The sequence below is a fragment of the Alligator mississippiensis genome, chromosome 1 (genome assembly GCF_030867095.1).
Source record: "Alligator mississippiensis isolate rAllMis1 chromosome 1, rAllMis1, whole genome shotgun sequence".
Lineage (NCBI taxonomy): Eukaryota > Metazoa > Chordata > Crocodylia > Alligatoridae > Alligator > Alligator mississippiensis.
The window spans coordinates 450692660-450708157 of NC_081824.1; the positions used below are offsets into that span (position 1 = coordinate 450692660).

A 15498-nucleotide genomic window follows, 5' to 3' on the forward strand; every position below is an offset into this window, starting at 1 on the left:
TCAAGCATGAGCTAGAGCTGAAGCGAATGGAGATAGTGGAGAAGGAGGCCCAGCGCCAGCATGAGCATGGTGGCCAAGAGGCCAGGTTCAAGTGCAAACACCATCTCGCAGTACTCAGGATGCAGTCAAACCCTGGAGTTGCAGGCGCTTAGCGAGCCCCAGCTGCTCCCTCAGGCTGAACACACCAATCTCCCCTCACAACAAACATGGAGATGATCCAGAAGCCTTCCCAAAACAGTTTGAAAACCATGCATGCCAATGAAAGCTGGGAAAGGTCTTGAGCATATAACTAACCTCGTCTCCCGAGAGTGTTTGTGCATCACAAACTGTTGGGGACCAGGCTGTGACCAGGGAGCCAGCAACAGGGACTGCCAACAGGGGAGCAGTTTGACTGCAGTTCACAGGCCAGGCATGGGCAGGAGCACATGGGGGCTTATGCCAGAGACTTCAGGGAAGTGAAGGAGGAGGGGTGCTACTATGGGGTGGTGACACGGAGCGCAGCCAAGGCCCCTGCCCTGCTGCTGCCTCCGGCCCGCAGCTCCTGTGAGGCCTCCACCCAGACAGGCCCCTTGGATGGGTGGGCAGTGCCCTGAGCCCTGTCTGCGGGGGCTGCCTGGCGGGACCTCTGAGGCCTGGGGGTAGCGTGGGGGCCGGGAGTCTCTTGCCTGTCCCACCTGTGCCCGGACTGAGGCCCTGGAGGGGCAGGTGAGGGGGCTCCAGGCAGAGGTGAGCAGGCTGAGGGGGATCAGGGCAATTGAAGAAGGGATTGATGGCTACTTTCATTCTCTGCAGGATAAGGGAGGAGCACCAGGAGGTATGGGGGTGGGTGGGAAAGGGGCTGTGGGTTGGGAGTGAGGGGCACCGGCAGGGCTGGGGGGGCAAGGGGAAGGGTATATACCCCTTCCCCCACCCAGGGGTCTGCTTTCTTGCAATTGCAAAACCCTACCCTTATCCCCGCCTTGTAACAAACCTCCCTCCCATTTTCCCCCTCTCCCTCCCACTCCTTGTGCCCAACATCCCTCCTGAACATAAATTATATTCCCTTCTGCTCCCCATTCCCACCTGACCCCATCCCTCCCATGCCTGCACCCCAACCCCCCACAGGTTCCCAGTCTCCCCCAGCCTGAGAATGGTATTCGTGTCAGCTCCTTGTCAGGATGCTCTCATTCGGGTCTGACCCTGCTGCCTCTAAAGAGGCGAGGTAGGCGCCTCCTCTTTTTCTTGTCTGCAGCAGACAATGGGGAGGCACGGAAAGCTGGCTTTCTTCTTTGGCTGATGTCTGCGTTCCCCTGGCTGTTCATATAAGAAAGCACATTTGCTTCCTGTGGGAAGACTAGCTCTGCAGAAAGAGAAAAGCAAAGAAGCGTCGAGTGATTGACTCTGGATAGTAGCACTGCAAGCAAGCATAGAAAACTGGTGAGCATTCAGAGGTGCATGCTGGCTGGACACGTGCCACTTAGAAGTCTAAATAAGGTTCTTTAATTTGGTTTTTACTAATTATAACATCTCCTTTCCCACCAGCAAAAGTATGAGAAGATGTTGTACCATCCAAAATTATGCTTCTGGAAGTCGCATAACACCAAACTTACCTGTGCACTACATGAAACAGTTTTCTGGCTCTGAGATCATTGACTACAGACAGTAGCATGACGTATACACACAGGGCTGTACATTTAGGTTGAAAGGCAATCATTTGACTTGCTTCCTTAATGCATCATTTCCATGTGTGGTTTTCTACAGCTTGCATGTGTTGGGTCCTTTATTCAACAAAAAGGTCAAGGCAAATTCTTTTCCATTCAGCTGAAATAACCCCTTTACCTCATCATTAACCAAGAGCAGGGGTTGAACTTTGCCTTTTGGTATCAGAGGAGATTGCTGCTCCCTGAGCTCGCAGGTACCTGTCTGCTAGCAATGGGAGACAGCTGTTTTCCAAAAAGGTGCCTGTGTGGGGAGGGGGGACACTGGGGTGTTGCGTTGCTGGGTCCCGGAGGCGAGCAGAAAGAAACCTGCTCAACCTGGCTTTCTCCCCTCCCTTTGCATCCTCCCTCTCTTCACTGGCTGTGAAAGAGGGCTGTAAATCCAGTGCAGGGCCTGATACTGCTGCTGATTTGATGGTGATGATAGTTTGACCTCGCAATGGTCAGGGATTGATAGTAGACTCTCCTCCTGCCACTCAAGATACTCAGCAGGCTTAGGGCTTGCCAAACACTGCAAGTACAATGCCTACAATCCAGTAGCCCTCTGTGAAGGTGAAGCTATTCTGTGGGTGATGCTCTGGATTTATACAGTGCTTTCCCCAGTAGGGTCTTTGACCATAAGTCTGGCTTTTGGCAAGACAATAGTTCAAATAAATAGTAAAGATTAGCGTGGGCGTGCAAAACCTCAAACAACTGGTGGCCAGGATCCCATGGACAGTAAGTTTAAAGGAAAAAGGAATCGGGGAATTTGGCTGTACCTTCGAGAGAATATTAAGGGCACTAGGATATGCCATCCCTGTGTAAGGAAGGTTAAGAATCACATCAACGGACTGGCTTGTCTAAACAGCAAATGCTTTTGTGACTTGAAACTTAACAAGGAATCTCTCCAAATGTAGAAACATAGCTACAATACTACAGATGACAAGAAAGGAAAACTCCAGGCAGACCAAGGCACTGCAATACAGCTAGTCCGAGACACACAAGCATCCTGTGAAGTTAGATATCAAGGACCAAAGGAAGTGCAGGTCCATTACTGACTGGGGAAAGGGAATTAAAATTGCTCAATACGGAAAAGGCAATGTGTTTAATGACCTCTTATCTCAGTCCGCATAAAATGTGTCCTAAAGGTCTCAAGGAACTGAGCATACACTTATGAAATCTGCAGATGATGCCAAGCGAGGTAGGACAGCAGATGATCTGGAAGATAGGTTGAGGATTCTCAATGACCTTGACCAATTGGAAAAAACGGTCTTAAATTAATGAAAGGATAGTATAATAGTTACAGGAGTAGAGCACAAGCTAAATATGAGTCATCACTGCAATATTCTTACAAAAACTGATAAAGAGCAAGAGCATATGGGGCTGTATTAACATGCATGTTGTGTGCAAAGTAGGGGAAACCATTTTTCAATGATATTCAGCATTGGGGAAGCCTTAGCTGGAAAACTGTGGCCAGTTCAAGGCATCGTGCTTTACGACAAACAGATGAAGTGGAAAGAGTCTGGAGAAGAGCAACAACAATGAGGAAGGGTCTAATATTGTCCTAGACAGGAAAGTTGGAAGACCTGGATTATGTAATCCTGAGAAAATGGAGGGGGTGTTAGAAATCTTCAGAAAGGGTTGTTACTTGTAAAGAGGATCTCTAGTTGTCTGTGATGATAGCAGGTATAGTAACGGGCTTCCATTGCAACAGGGGGCATTTAAGCTGGAAATGAGGAAATACTTCCTAACTCTAGAAGGTGGGGCTAGGCCCTGGGTGTCCTGCTCCCTGGATGAGTAGCCTTCCCATTAGCTTAAACATTAAAGTATGGGAGGGCCCTCATTCTCCTCCCACCTCTCCAATGAGCTTTTGGCCAGCCAAAATGTCATGACTTATAGTACGGCCTAGTGAGCGCCTCTGACCTGTTCATGGCTCCAAACATGCTGAGCTGCAGCACAACCCTATCCAAAACGGCAGCTATGTGGCTGTGGCCACGCTGGTTAGGCACACAAGGTGGAGTGGGATATAGCCCTGTGACTCAGTTTACATGCACGAGGAAGAAAGGAGCTGTGCCCATTTGAAACATCTAGTAAACTTCAGTCTTCTCCAGGAAGTTATTGAAGTCAAGGATGTAATCACTCACAAGGAGACGGGACATATCAGGACAAAAAACGGCTTCAGCCCATACTTAACTAACTGGAGGAGAGGGAGGCTGTACTGTGCTGCACCAGAATTAATACCGTGATGCGAAGATTACACAAGTCATCACAAATTCCTGGTGCAGAGGTCGTAGATTTTTTCAAGCAGGATGGATTTCAGGGAGTGGATCTGGACTGTGTCGTCCCTGTGGCTTTCTGGGCACCAGTCAGGGTACAGGTGACGCTCCCAGACCTTTCTTCTGTTTCATTTGGCCCTGACTTCAGACAGCGGGACACATGTCAGCTCTGGATCTCTAATTGTCAGTCTTCCCCAGCTGCATGCATGACATCCCAAAGGGGAGTAGAGGTGTGCTGACTCCTACCAGGTAATCAAGAGGGAGGTCTACTCCACCTGGCTATGAGATGAAGCACTGCACTATTTCTAAAATGGATTCATAGGCATGTTCTTCTGCAAATATGAGGAGGATATTTGAACCAGCAAAAAGTTTTGCTCTCTTACCTTTGTGTTCCGAAATGACCTGCACAAGTTGGTAGTTTCCTGCTTCCTCCATGTCCAGATCATATTTTCTCATAATTTTTGAGATCACATCTCTAGTTGTGTCTTGGCTCGTTAACTGGAAAAAGCATTTTGCAGTGAAATATTTTACTTCCTTGTTTCTTGACATTTGTTTTCACTTTATCTATCTGGCATGTTGGTTTGGTGTGTCATCGCTGAGGTACAGACAGTGCACAAATGGAAATTACAGAGAGATGGAAATAGTGTTGTGCACAGAACATCCTAGCAAAGGGTGACAGTTTCTGTGTGTATTTTACTCTACCAAGCTGCGTCTCTAGATTTGGTTTGTCCCTAGTGTAAAAAAGACCACTATGAATGTTGTTTTATTTTGCCTCTGTCTCTCGGAAATCTTTCATTGCAGCGTGGTCACCTACATGTAGCAGAGTCTCAGAAGCCACTAGGCTGGTCCTATGCCATCAAGGCTTTACTTGCCTAAATCTACCTTGGGCCAGTGAGATGGCACAAGCAGCATCTCCCTCACCATGCATCTGGCCCAGGGTTTCCCTCTAAACGGTTTCCCTTTCACTGGAAAGTCCCATACAACCTTCTCACAAACAACTGGGAGAAACATGGGGAAAAGCAAATGACTCCAAAGCAGATAGACAACTGGCTCAGCAGCCACAAGCAAAGGTCATTCTGCATGGATCCAGGTGGGAACGGCAGGAGGCTTTGAGTGGACTCCTACAGGGATCTGCCCTGGCTCCGCTGCTGTTCAGATGATTTGGATGCAGGAATAAAGAGCTTCCTGAGCAAATTTGCAGAGAACTCAAGACTGGGAAGGACAGCAAACGCACTGGGAACACTGTCTCTTGGCTGGGGATTTGGACTCGGGTGTGCTGATTGCTCTTGTCAGAACTAAAAAAACCTACAAGTTCCTGGGTTTTGCTTCTCTGCTCGGGGTCCTACCAAGCACCACATTTGGGATTGGACCTCCGCCTCCTTGCTTTAACTGTAGCGGGTTATGGTTCTTCTTGGTGTTTTGGGCATTGAGAATAGTAGTTGTGTGGGAGGTTGGTTTCTACAGTATTAAGAATAGGTCAGACATAACTTGAGTGGAAAGGTTTAGTTAGGAATCATCCTGCCTTCAGCAGGGGGTTAGATTAGATGGCCTCCAGACGTCTCTTCCAGCTCTACTTTTCTATAAGAGAAAATGAGGGGTAATACACTATGATATTTAGAAGTATATGCCCTTTGGGATCCTAATTTTCTAGTGCTATACAGCATCTTTCGGTGACTTGCCACCAAGCTGCTCTTCAGTGTATCTGTCTGCCTACCTGTGCACACACGCCCATTCATACAAATGGCATGCATGGTTTCTTGGTACCTTAGTCAATGATTGAGGACAAGTGGTGGATATTATCCAGCTGAAAGCCCAGAGAAAAGTTTGGGAGGTGGAATGTACTTTGACTACTAAAATAACAATGTCAATTCACCTAAGAATCAAGGGCATGAGGTGGCCCCTAATATTTCAAAGCTTTGTCTTGGTGTGAATCAGAGCAGCAGAGAATTTACATGTAACTTGTCATCCCGAGTGAAAACACATCCTGTAATAAATCTACACAGCTCTTCCACATCACTTACCAGAATGCCTTTGTACACAGCACCTTGACTGTTCGGCACTGTGCAGTGAATGACGTAGGCGTCTTCGTTCTTCTGGGAGTAAGGTGCAGACAGAGCAGATCAGAGGTGGAGGAAGGAGGAGGTGATGAACACGCGGCCATGGAAGGTACGCATGAAGGAGATGATGAGCATTCAGAGAGGTAAATAATGAAAAATAAATGAAGGGAAAAAGTCAGAAACATGATGGAAGCAGTAGGGATGAAAGAGCAGAACCAGAAGCAGGTATTTTGGGTCTATGCCTGGTTCTTGAATGTTGTTAGTGGTGGTGTCCTACCTCCAGGAGTAACTTGGTTTGGTATTTGTAATGAAGTATTCATATTTAGTATTCCATCTACAACTAACACCCCTGAAACACAGAAGATATCGATTTTTGCCGTTTGAAATGGGTGTTTAGTTGGTCTAATAAAAGACAGCACTTTTAGCCAAAGAACCTTGTCTGCTGAAAGAAACGGTAGCATTCCTGACTGCACAATGAGCTTTGCTCAGGAAGGAGCTCCTGCAGGGCCGATGCGCCTACTGACCTTTCTCTGCCTTTACCTATTGGGCAAGGTTGTGATATGGAAAGTAATATTCCAAAACCCTGGAAGCTTTGCTTCCATCTTCTGCACTCCTTTGTGTTTACAGACTCCTCTGACTTCTGCCCAGCTGGGGAGGGATGCATGGGACGGGCAGGAGGGCAGGGGAACCTGGGATGCGGGCACAACAGTGCGGGGAGTGGGGGATATGCCTCGCTGCCTCTTACCCAGCCAGGACGGATGGCAGGGAGGGGCACAATGCAAATACAGCTTGCTCCAGGCGGAAGGGGGCAAGCAGTAGCAGGGCATAGACCCCACTCCCCGCACTGCTGTGCCCACATCCTGTGCCTCTCTGCCCCGGCTGGGTAAGTGGCAGTAGGGCATCGCCCGCCAGTTGCCCATCTGGGGTGAGGGGGCACAGGATGCAAGTGCGGCAGTGCCAGGAGTGGGGGCTATGTCCTGCTGCTGTTTGCCCCCTTCCACCCAGAGCAAGCCGCGCCATCCCCAACCCCCTCCCCAAGTCCCACATCCCCCTGCCCCGGCTGGGCAGCTTGTCCTAGCCCCAGCCCCAGCCCCAATCCCTTCCTCACTGTGGGGGCAGGGCAACTCAGCCAAGGCCTGGCCTGGTTTAGTATAGCACCATGCGCTTTTGGGTAGCTCTGGGCCACTCATGCTGTCACTTGCGGGTGCCCCGTGCCCCTCACGGGGACTGGGTATTGAGGCGGGATGGCTCCTGCACGCATGAAACAGGCCCCACCCGATGGCATGTGGTGCCCATGCACACAGGACCTGGGCCAGCATGACAGGTGGTCTCCGGGAGTGGGCCCAGGTGATGTGGCAGAGCAGCGGCCAGTGCCGAGCCGCACTGCTGTGCCACATGGGGGGATGTGCCAGGAGGCCCCAAGTGCCCCAGTGCTCACTGCTGCTCCCAGTGAGCTGCGGGCTGTGCACGGGGGGCTGAGGTATTGTGGGGGTAGGTAATGTCGGGGAGCTGTGGGCCCTGCAGGGGACATGTGGGCCTGGCAGGGGGGGAATGCTGTGGTCCTGGGGGCGGCAGTCCATGTGCTGTGTTGGGGAGCTATGCCCTGTTGGAGGGCAGAGGACCCACCCTACCTGTGCAGCATCCTCCCACAGTCCCCGCTCACCCACAGGCCCCCCACAATCCCCCCACACCTATCCCCACCCCCTGTCCCACCTCACTCCTGCAAGCAGCTGCTGGCCCCAGGCTCTATCTCCCCCTCGCTGCAGATCTGGGAGGAGCTGGGCGGGCTTATTTTGCCCCAGATGGCACAACTTGCCCCACACCAAAGGGTGTGGCCAGGCATTTGGTGAGGCAGAAATCCCCGGCTCAAATACGTGCCGCTCCTATTTGAGCTGCTGCAAGCACACATGCTGCATGTGTGGACGTGCCGTAAGGGTGCAGAGAGAAGTGGAGCTCCCAGCTCTAACTCAGAATGATTTTTGCAAAGCGTTCTGAGTTCCTACGTTGCCCGAGACCAAACAGAAGTTCACTGTTGGTCTGGAGGGGTGGGGATCTAGCTGCCCGCTGGGAGCCTGCAAGCAGGTTTCCACAACAAGGGCCAAGCTCTGTGCCAGTGTTGGCTGTTTCAGAATGGGAGGGGGGAAAGGCAGTGGAGGGAGCTCGTTCTTGGGGCTCTGCAGCTGGTGTTGAGGGGTGGAGTGGGTGAATTGGAGCCACCCCACTTTGGGGGGCCTGTAATACACTGACCCCACTCTGTAGCGGGGGCTGAAAAACCCTGAGACTCAACTCCTTCTGCTCCCTTGCCCCCCTCCCATTCTGAAAACACCCACAGGTTGGGAGCCCCAGCAGACACACGTTACACAAGACACTACGTTTTGAAACATCTTTAGCTGACACCACATGCAATGAGGGGCCAGATTTTCACCCAGTGGGCCATTTAAGCTGTTTGCAGCCGTGCACTTGTGTTTGGTCACAGCTATAAACAGCTTTCTGGGGGACAGGAGTAAACAATGCATGTGGAAATTCAATTTTCACTTATAAGACAAATATTGGCAATTCCTCATCCCCTTTTCATATTGAATACTTTGAACAAAAGGTTCTAGACCATACCTTTTCCTGAGGCAGGTTCCTGGGCTGGTCCCCGGGCAGGTCCCTGGGCTGGCCCTTGGGCTGGACTCTGGGCAGGTCCCCAGGTTGGCTCTTGGGCAGATCCCAAGGTCGGTCCCCCAAATGGTCCTCAGGCTGGTCCCTGGGCTGGCCCTGAGGCTGGTCCCCAGGTTGGTCCTCCGATTGGCCCTCGGGCTGGACCTCGTGCAGGTCCCTGGGCTGGACCTTGTGCAGGTCCCCTGGCTGGCCCTTGGGCTGGTCCCCAGGTTGTTCCTCCCGCTGCTCCCCGGGATGGCCCTCGGGCTGCACCCCGGGCTGGACCTCGGGCAGGTCCCCAGGCTGGCCCTCGGGCTGCTCTTCAGGCTGGCCCTTGGGTTGGACTTCGGGCAGGTCCCAAGGTCGGTCTGCCAGATGGGTCTCGGGCTGGTCCCTGGGCTGGCCCTCGGGCTGGTCCCCAGGTTGGTCCTCCGCCTGGCCCTCAGGCTGCTCCCCAGGCTGGACCTCGGGCAGGTCCCTGGGCTGGTCCTCGGGCAGGGCCCCTGGCTGGCCTTCGGGATGGTCCCCAGGTTGGTCCTCCAGCTGCTCCCCGGGCTGGCCTTTGGGCTGCTCCCCGGGGTGGACCTCAGGCAGTTCCCCGGGCTGGCCCTTGGGCTGGTCTCCTGGCTGGTCCGCAGGATGGTCCTCGGGATGGTCCCCAGGCTGGCCTAGATACACCAGTTTATTTTGAGCTAAATGAGGTGAGTGAAAATGGCTCTACCAGCCTTAGTTATGTATGGATAGTTTATGGAAAGAAGCCACAGAAATAGAATTTTTAACAATTGTTTACAAAAATCAGTTCTCTGTCCTCCATTTCTGATTCCTTCCCTCCCCAACTGGCATCTCCCCTCTCTCTCTCTTTATCTTAACTCAGTAAAATCAACTCTAAATCTTGTTCTACAAGATGTTAACCTCTTAATTTCCACTGGCATTTCCCCTATAGTCTAACTCATTGACACTTCTCAGTCAAGTGAGGTGTCTGTCACTCAAAGTTTAAGAACCTTTTTCAAATATTACTACAAGAAATAAATGCAAGAACAAAACCCCTGGAAACTTCTGCTTGCTTTGAACAACAGTTGGATCGAAACATAGACCTGAACATTTTCTTGGCCCACTGGAACCAAATCCAGGACAGAACCTCATTAGACACCTATTAGCAACCTTGGAGATATGAATGTTTTTGGGGCTGAAGAAAAAGTTGGCCGGGGAACTCCCTTTTTGAGGGATGCAATGCATCTTTTATCCACCTTTAAATGCCTGAGTTTATCTGGCGGTGAACCCAATTCTAAAATAACACCTTCTTTCTGGAACATCCACCAGGTCAAGTTTATGGGGTTAAAATACTGCTTTGCTTTTGTATCCTCTATTTCATATATCATTTCCTTTCACTTCTGTGCCAAAGCGAGACATTAGCACATTGCACCAGGTCCAAGAAGCATACCCAGCAAGTGATTTGCCACAGGAAAGTTTCTAACTGGGTTAAGGACCGTGTGTCAATTTGATGCTGGACATATAGCATTCTTGTATTGCCACAGCTCACCATTGTTTCAGCAGGTCTTTGACCTGGAATGTAAGTTATTTCTCTGTCCTTGGAGGTCAGAAGCCCAACACTCAAAGAGGAAAAAACACTCACACGCACTTCCTGTGCTATGGTGGTCACTAGCAAGACATGCTTCACGACAAAAAGGCTTTGCCTGAAGCTGCCTTTGGTCAGAGCACGGTAACACCTGATGAGATTTTTCTCTTTGCAAGGGGAAAAGTAGGTAGAGAGCAGCTTTGGCCATACTTCCAAGGTGCTGAAAATGCAAAGGCAATTTGCCTCTTGGCTGCTGCTCTGACTCTTGTGCGCTGGCAAATTCTCTGAAATGCCAAGTTGCCAGTTTCCAATCCGCACGACCAGGCCTGTGATTCCCCACTGCAGATTTGTGTTTCTACCCACTCTTTACCCACTCTCCCAGGAGAGATTCACCAGGGACAGAGCCAGAAAAACCCAAAGGTCTACAGGGCCTGATCCTGTCGTGTAAGTGATATCAGGATTAGGCCCTGGCAATATAATTGTTGCTAACATTTACCTCCCAAAATGCAATTCTTTAGTGCAGTTTCGGAGATGATGAAGTGATAGCTTGAAAAAAAATATAACTTACTCTCATTTTCTGCTTCGTTTTGAAACTGGTGGAGGAGGTGTTTGGCCTCCATTTCAATGTCACAGCCAGGGACGTTCTTGTTCAGGTGTGCTATTACTTTCTGCAGTGTGTGGTACTTCGGTGGCTCTTTGAAATCTTCAGGGCTAAAGTGCAGCCAAGTTTTCAAGAAGAAGATGATTGGACTGAAAAGAAATACATTGACAAAATCCAGTCATAATCAGTCTTTGTAACAGTGATATTTGTCATTCAAACTTGTATAAAAAGATGAATCTATTCCTTCTGCTATGAGCAAGCAAGGAATTCTGATCTGGGCACCTTTTTCCGTAATCCTGGTCTAAACTCACTGACACACATTTTACCACTCTTAATTACTCATCAAACTAGTGAATGAACACTGAATTGTATCCTCAAGATGCAAAATATAGGACAATTATAACTATTTTTAGCTATATCACCATCCTCCAATTTGATCTAGTATTACAGCAAACAAAGTAAAAGAGACACAGGAAAACACGAACATCCTGCCCCAAACACAACCTTTACACAACACACAAATTGCCTGGCTTTCTCGCTTTCTACTTTTCTTGCTTTCTTTTTTTCTTGCTACATTTGGGCCACTTTCTGCAGTGCTTCTCTCCTAGTGTCACACAAAGAAGAAATGCCTACTTGAGTGGGTAAACTTCAGCTAAGCCACTACCACAGCTTTTGAGGTCTGCCAGTCTCTCCCCTTGCTCTCCCACAGACAGGCAGGAATAATGCCCATTCTCCTGTACAGACATGATACATAGGACCGTAAGAATCACAATCTGGCTCAGAGCAGAGGCCCGGCTATCTCGCAACACTGTCTCCACAAGTGGTAAGGAGCAGATGTTTTGGAGGACAAGTAGGAGAAAGTGAATAGAGAGATGCATCCTCCGTCTCGATGTTTGCTAAGTCACCACGCACGTGGACATCCCTAAGCCCTATGACTGACAGCCCCAGATTGACAACTTTCGAAAGGGTAGTTGCAGTCTTTTCCTGAACCTGATTATAGTACTGGCCTCCACAACATCTGGGGGTGATGTGTTTCACAAATTAGTGAGGTGTGAAAAAGTGCTTCCTTTTGGTTGTTTCAAACCTGGTGCCTCATCATTTAATGAGGTGGCCCTAAATTCTTGTATCAGGAGACAGTAAATACAGGTTTCCTTCGATTTCTTCTCTACACGCATTCCTGGAGCATGGCACATCAGTCACATTTGCATAATGCAAACCCACTTTACAATTCATAGATTCATAGATGTAGGGTGGGAAGGGACCTTGTAGATCTGCTAGTCCGACCCCTGCCCTGGCAGGAGAGAAAACTGGGCTCAAATGACCCCAGCCAGGTAAACGTCGAGACTCCTCTTAAAGACCCCCAGGGTAGGAGCCAGCACCACTTCGCTTGGGAGTTGGTGCCAGATCCCAGCCGCTCTGACTGTGAAGCAGTGCCTTCGGATGTCTAGTCTAAACCTACTCTCTAGCAACTTACGGCCGTTATTCCTTGTTACTCAGGGAGACCCTCAGGGGAAAAAGGTCTCTCCCAAACCCCGCTGGTCTCCTGTAGTAAGTTTACAGATGGCCACCAGGTCCCCCCTCAGCCTTCTCTTGCAAAGGTTGAACAGGTTCAGGTCCCATAGCCTCTCCTCATAGGGTCTGCCCTGCTGTCCCCGGATCATGCGGGTGGCCCTGCTCTGGACCCTCTCCATGCTGTCCACGTCCCGCCTGAAATGCAGCGCCCAGAACTGGACACAGTACTCCAACTGCAGCCTGACCAGTGTCGCATAGAGGGGGAGGATCCAGCTGTTCCCCCATCCCCCACATCCGGGCCACTCTTCCCTTCCCCTCCCCCACACATCTGGATTGGGGTTGCCCTGACCCAAACTGCCCCTCCCCATGCATTCAGATCAGGACTGGGACCAAGACTGGCTGCTGCACCCCGCTGCAGTTTCCAGAGGCTCTGATAAAGCCTTAAGCAAAGTATATAGGGGATTAAAACACATCTGTTCCAGAGTGGGCAGTAGCCTCAGGAAGTCCTGGTTTGCAAGGCCATTATTTTAGCCACTAATTTATATTTCTTCCCAAGTAAACCCAAAGAGAAGCAGGTTATTCAGCACTTTATTAACATCAGACTTAGAGATAAGATCGAGCTTCGACCATCTCAGGTCCAGACTCAACAGCTGCTGCTTCCCAGAACATGCCATACTCGCACTTCACAGCCCCACAGCCCCCCAGTTAAGAGGATTTCCCGATGGTAGGACTGGTAGGTCAGATATTTTATAACGTGTAATGGTAAGTATTAATAATCATTTTGTAGTGTGGTTTGAAAACCTGTGGCTTTCTCTGTAACACCCCCCTGCCAGAATGTCTTAGGAATGAGCAATGTTAAACTTCGGAAAACTAAAAACCCTATTCATGAAACTTTGTAGAAAGGTTGTTTCTGGGAGGGAAGATGCTGTGTAAGGGCTTGGAAGTTAGACTCTCGTCTTGGATTTACTAGTCCTGGGGTACTGACGAGATGGCACATGACAGAAAAGGATGTGGAACTTGTTTTTTCCCAAAAGAAATGAAAGAATTGAAGCTACTTGAACCCTTGCTTAAATCCAATCATTGACAAGCAAGATCATGGGAGTTAAGACAATTTACTTAATGTGGGAAACTGTGTTAATTTACTTGCCGGAAGCTGTGCTAGCACTCTTATAGAGAAACTCAGAGCCATACACTCACTGCCGAGAGCTGAAGGGAGTCAGCGGGATCAACAAGGGGGGATCAAATATAATCCTTCAAGTCCTTTATACTGCCAGTGCATACCAAACCTCAGAGCATGCAGATGACAATGTATAGACGTGCTGAGGGAAGGTTCATTAGACTCCTGCCTCTTAAAAACTAAGTAATGGTCCGTATGGAACTAGAGGCAGAAGAAGACATCTTCTTTTTTCATTTAAGAAAGGTTCAGTTTCACCGTTTTCAGCATCCAAATGTAAACACAATTTAAAAATCCACAAGGATGAATGATTAATCAAATGACCAATTAACCAATGCTTAAGAAATTCCAGCATGTAGGATTTGGGGGACAGGCACCTGCATGCACACAAACACATGCACGCAGACATACACACATACATGCATCACATGCAAGCACACAGAGATACAGTCATGCAGATACATGCATGCAGATACATGCACACTTGTGCATGCACAGACACATGCAAGCACATACTTGTGCATGCCAAAGATGAGTGCACACACATGCATGTACACATGCACGTGTGCACACAGGCACATGCATGCACAAACACATGCTCACAGACATACACACATGCATCACATGCAAGCACAATCAGGGCTACATCCCCCCTAGAGTATGTTGGCATTTCCAGAATAGAAAATGAAATCCACAACAGACAATAACATGCATATTTGCATAACATGTGGTGAAAAGAAGCAAGGGCAACAAGCATGCTTTGTTTGTCCCCCAGAAATTACTGACCCCAAAATAAAGGACAGTTTCTGTTCGGTTTTCGGACAGCATCCCAGTCTGTGTCAATTAATGTAGGCATGATACAGTGAATTCTTTGCTGATAACAATAAGGATGGCTCTGTGTGCATGTGTGTGTGTGTGTGTGTATATATATATATATATATATATATATATATATATATATATATAAAAGATGATTAGTTTTACCACATCCCTTGAATCCTGACTGAGGTTTTGTTGTACAGCGCACTTACTTCCCGAGGACTGCCCTGGAGTCCGCTGAGAAATCTGGACTTTCATCTCCTCTGCAGCTCAAGGTCTCCAGCTTTCCATGCCTAAACATCAAAATGGATATTTTAGAGAGTTATTTAAAAAACAAGCTCAACATACTTGGAAGGGCAACACCACTAGACTCTTCAGCACCACTAGACCGCACAGCCCATCAGGGTAACAGGACCAGCAGGTGTGATCAGAGATCACGACGGACAAGAACGTAACTACGCCTTAGTAAAATGTCCTTGTCATATCCATTTACGTTCTTATCACTATTCTGATTAGTCTGCAAAAGGACAAAAGAGCAGCAGGAAAACCACTCCCCAAGTCAGAGAGGAAACCAAATCTGGCCAGTTTGGGGGGACAAGGATCACGTTGTGACCCTGAGCAGAGTAAAAGATGTGAGAGGTTTCTTCAGAAATCCCTGCCTTTCCCATAATTACTGGACTATCATGGCTACATCACGCTTTCACTGAGACTCAAATAAGATGTTTTTTTTTTTCTAATAGTGAGGCTGGACAGCAAAGGGGGGATCTGGTTAAATGGAAGAGCTAGATTAGCAGACCTCATCGTTGGAAAGGTGGGAGGGCTTGGAAGAAAGGAGAAGACTGCATATAGATCGGTGATAACTAGACCTGCTCCCACCCCAGGGCTGCTGGCTTAGTCCAGCACCAATGAGAGTGTGTTGCACATCGGGTGCATCTACACGTGACATTAAGGCGAGCCATAAACTCTGGTGCACTTGGCGCCAGAGTCAACTGCTCCCAGGCACAGCATCTGCACGTGCACCCAGGACCACAGCACTTTGTGCCAGGGCAGAAGAGTCCCAGGCTGAAAGGGAGCATCAGTCCCAGTTCGGGGGCAGCACTGGGCAATGGAGGGACTGGCCGGGCACGAAGGTGCTACAGAGTGGAGCGAGGAGGCAGGCAGCCC

The 15498-nt window shown here is 49.2% G+C and overlaps 1 protein-coding gene across 1 annotated transcript in view; it reads right to left on the bottom strand.

Moving 5' to 3' along the window:
- LOC132249435 (uncharacterized) overlaps window positions 1-15498 on the bottom strand; it is a 24535-nt gene continuing 9037 nt past the window's right edge. Inside the window, exons 3-8 of the mRNA XM_059724546.1 lie at window positions 14547-14627; window positions 10797-10978; window positions 8620-9320; window positions 5974-6042; window positions 4336-4450; window positions 1-1339 (exon numbers count right to left, since the gene is read on the bottom strand). Coding sequence (XP_059580529.1) covers window positions 1164-1339; window positions 4336-4450; window positions 5974-6042; window positions 8620-9320; window positions 10797-10978; window positions 14547-14627 — 1324 coding nt within the window. The 3' untranslated portion in view covers window positions 1-1163. The remainder of the gene's footprint in view (window positions 1340-4335; window positions 4451-5973; window positions 6043-8619; window positions 9321-10796; window positions 10979-14546; window positions 14628-15498) is intronic.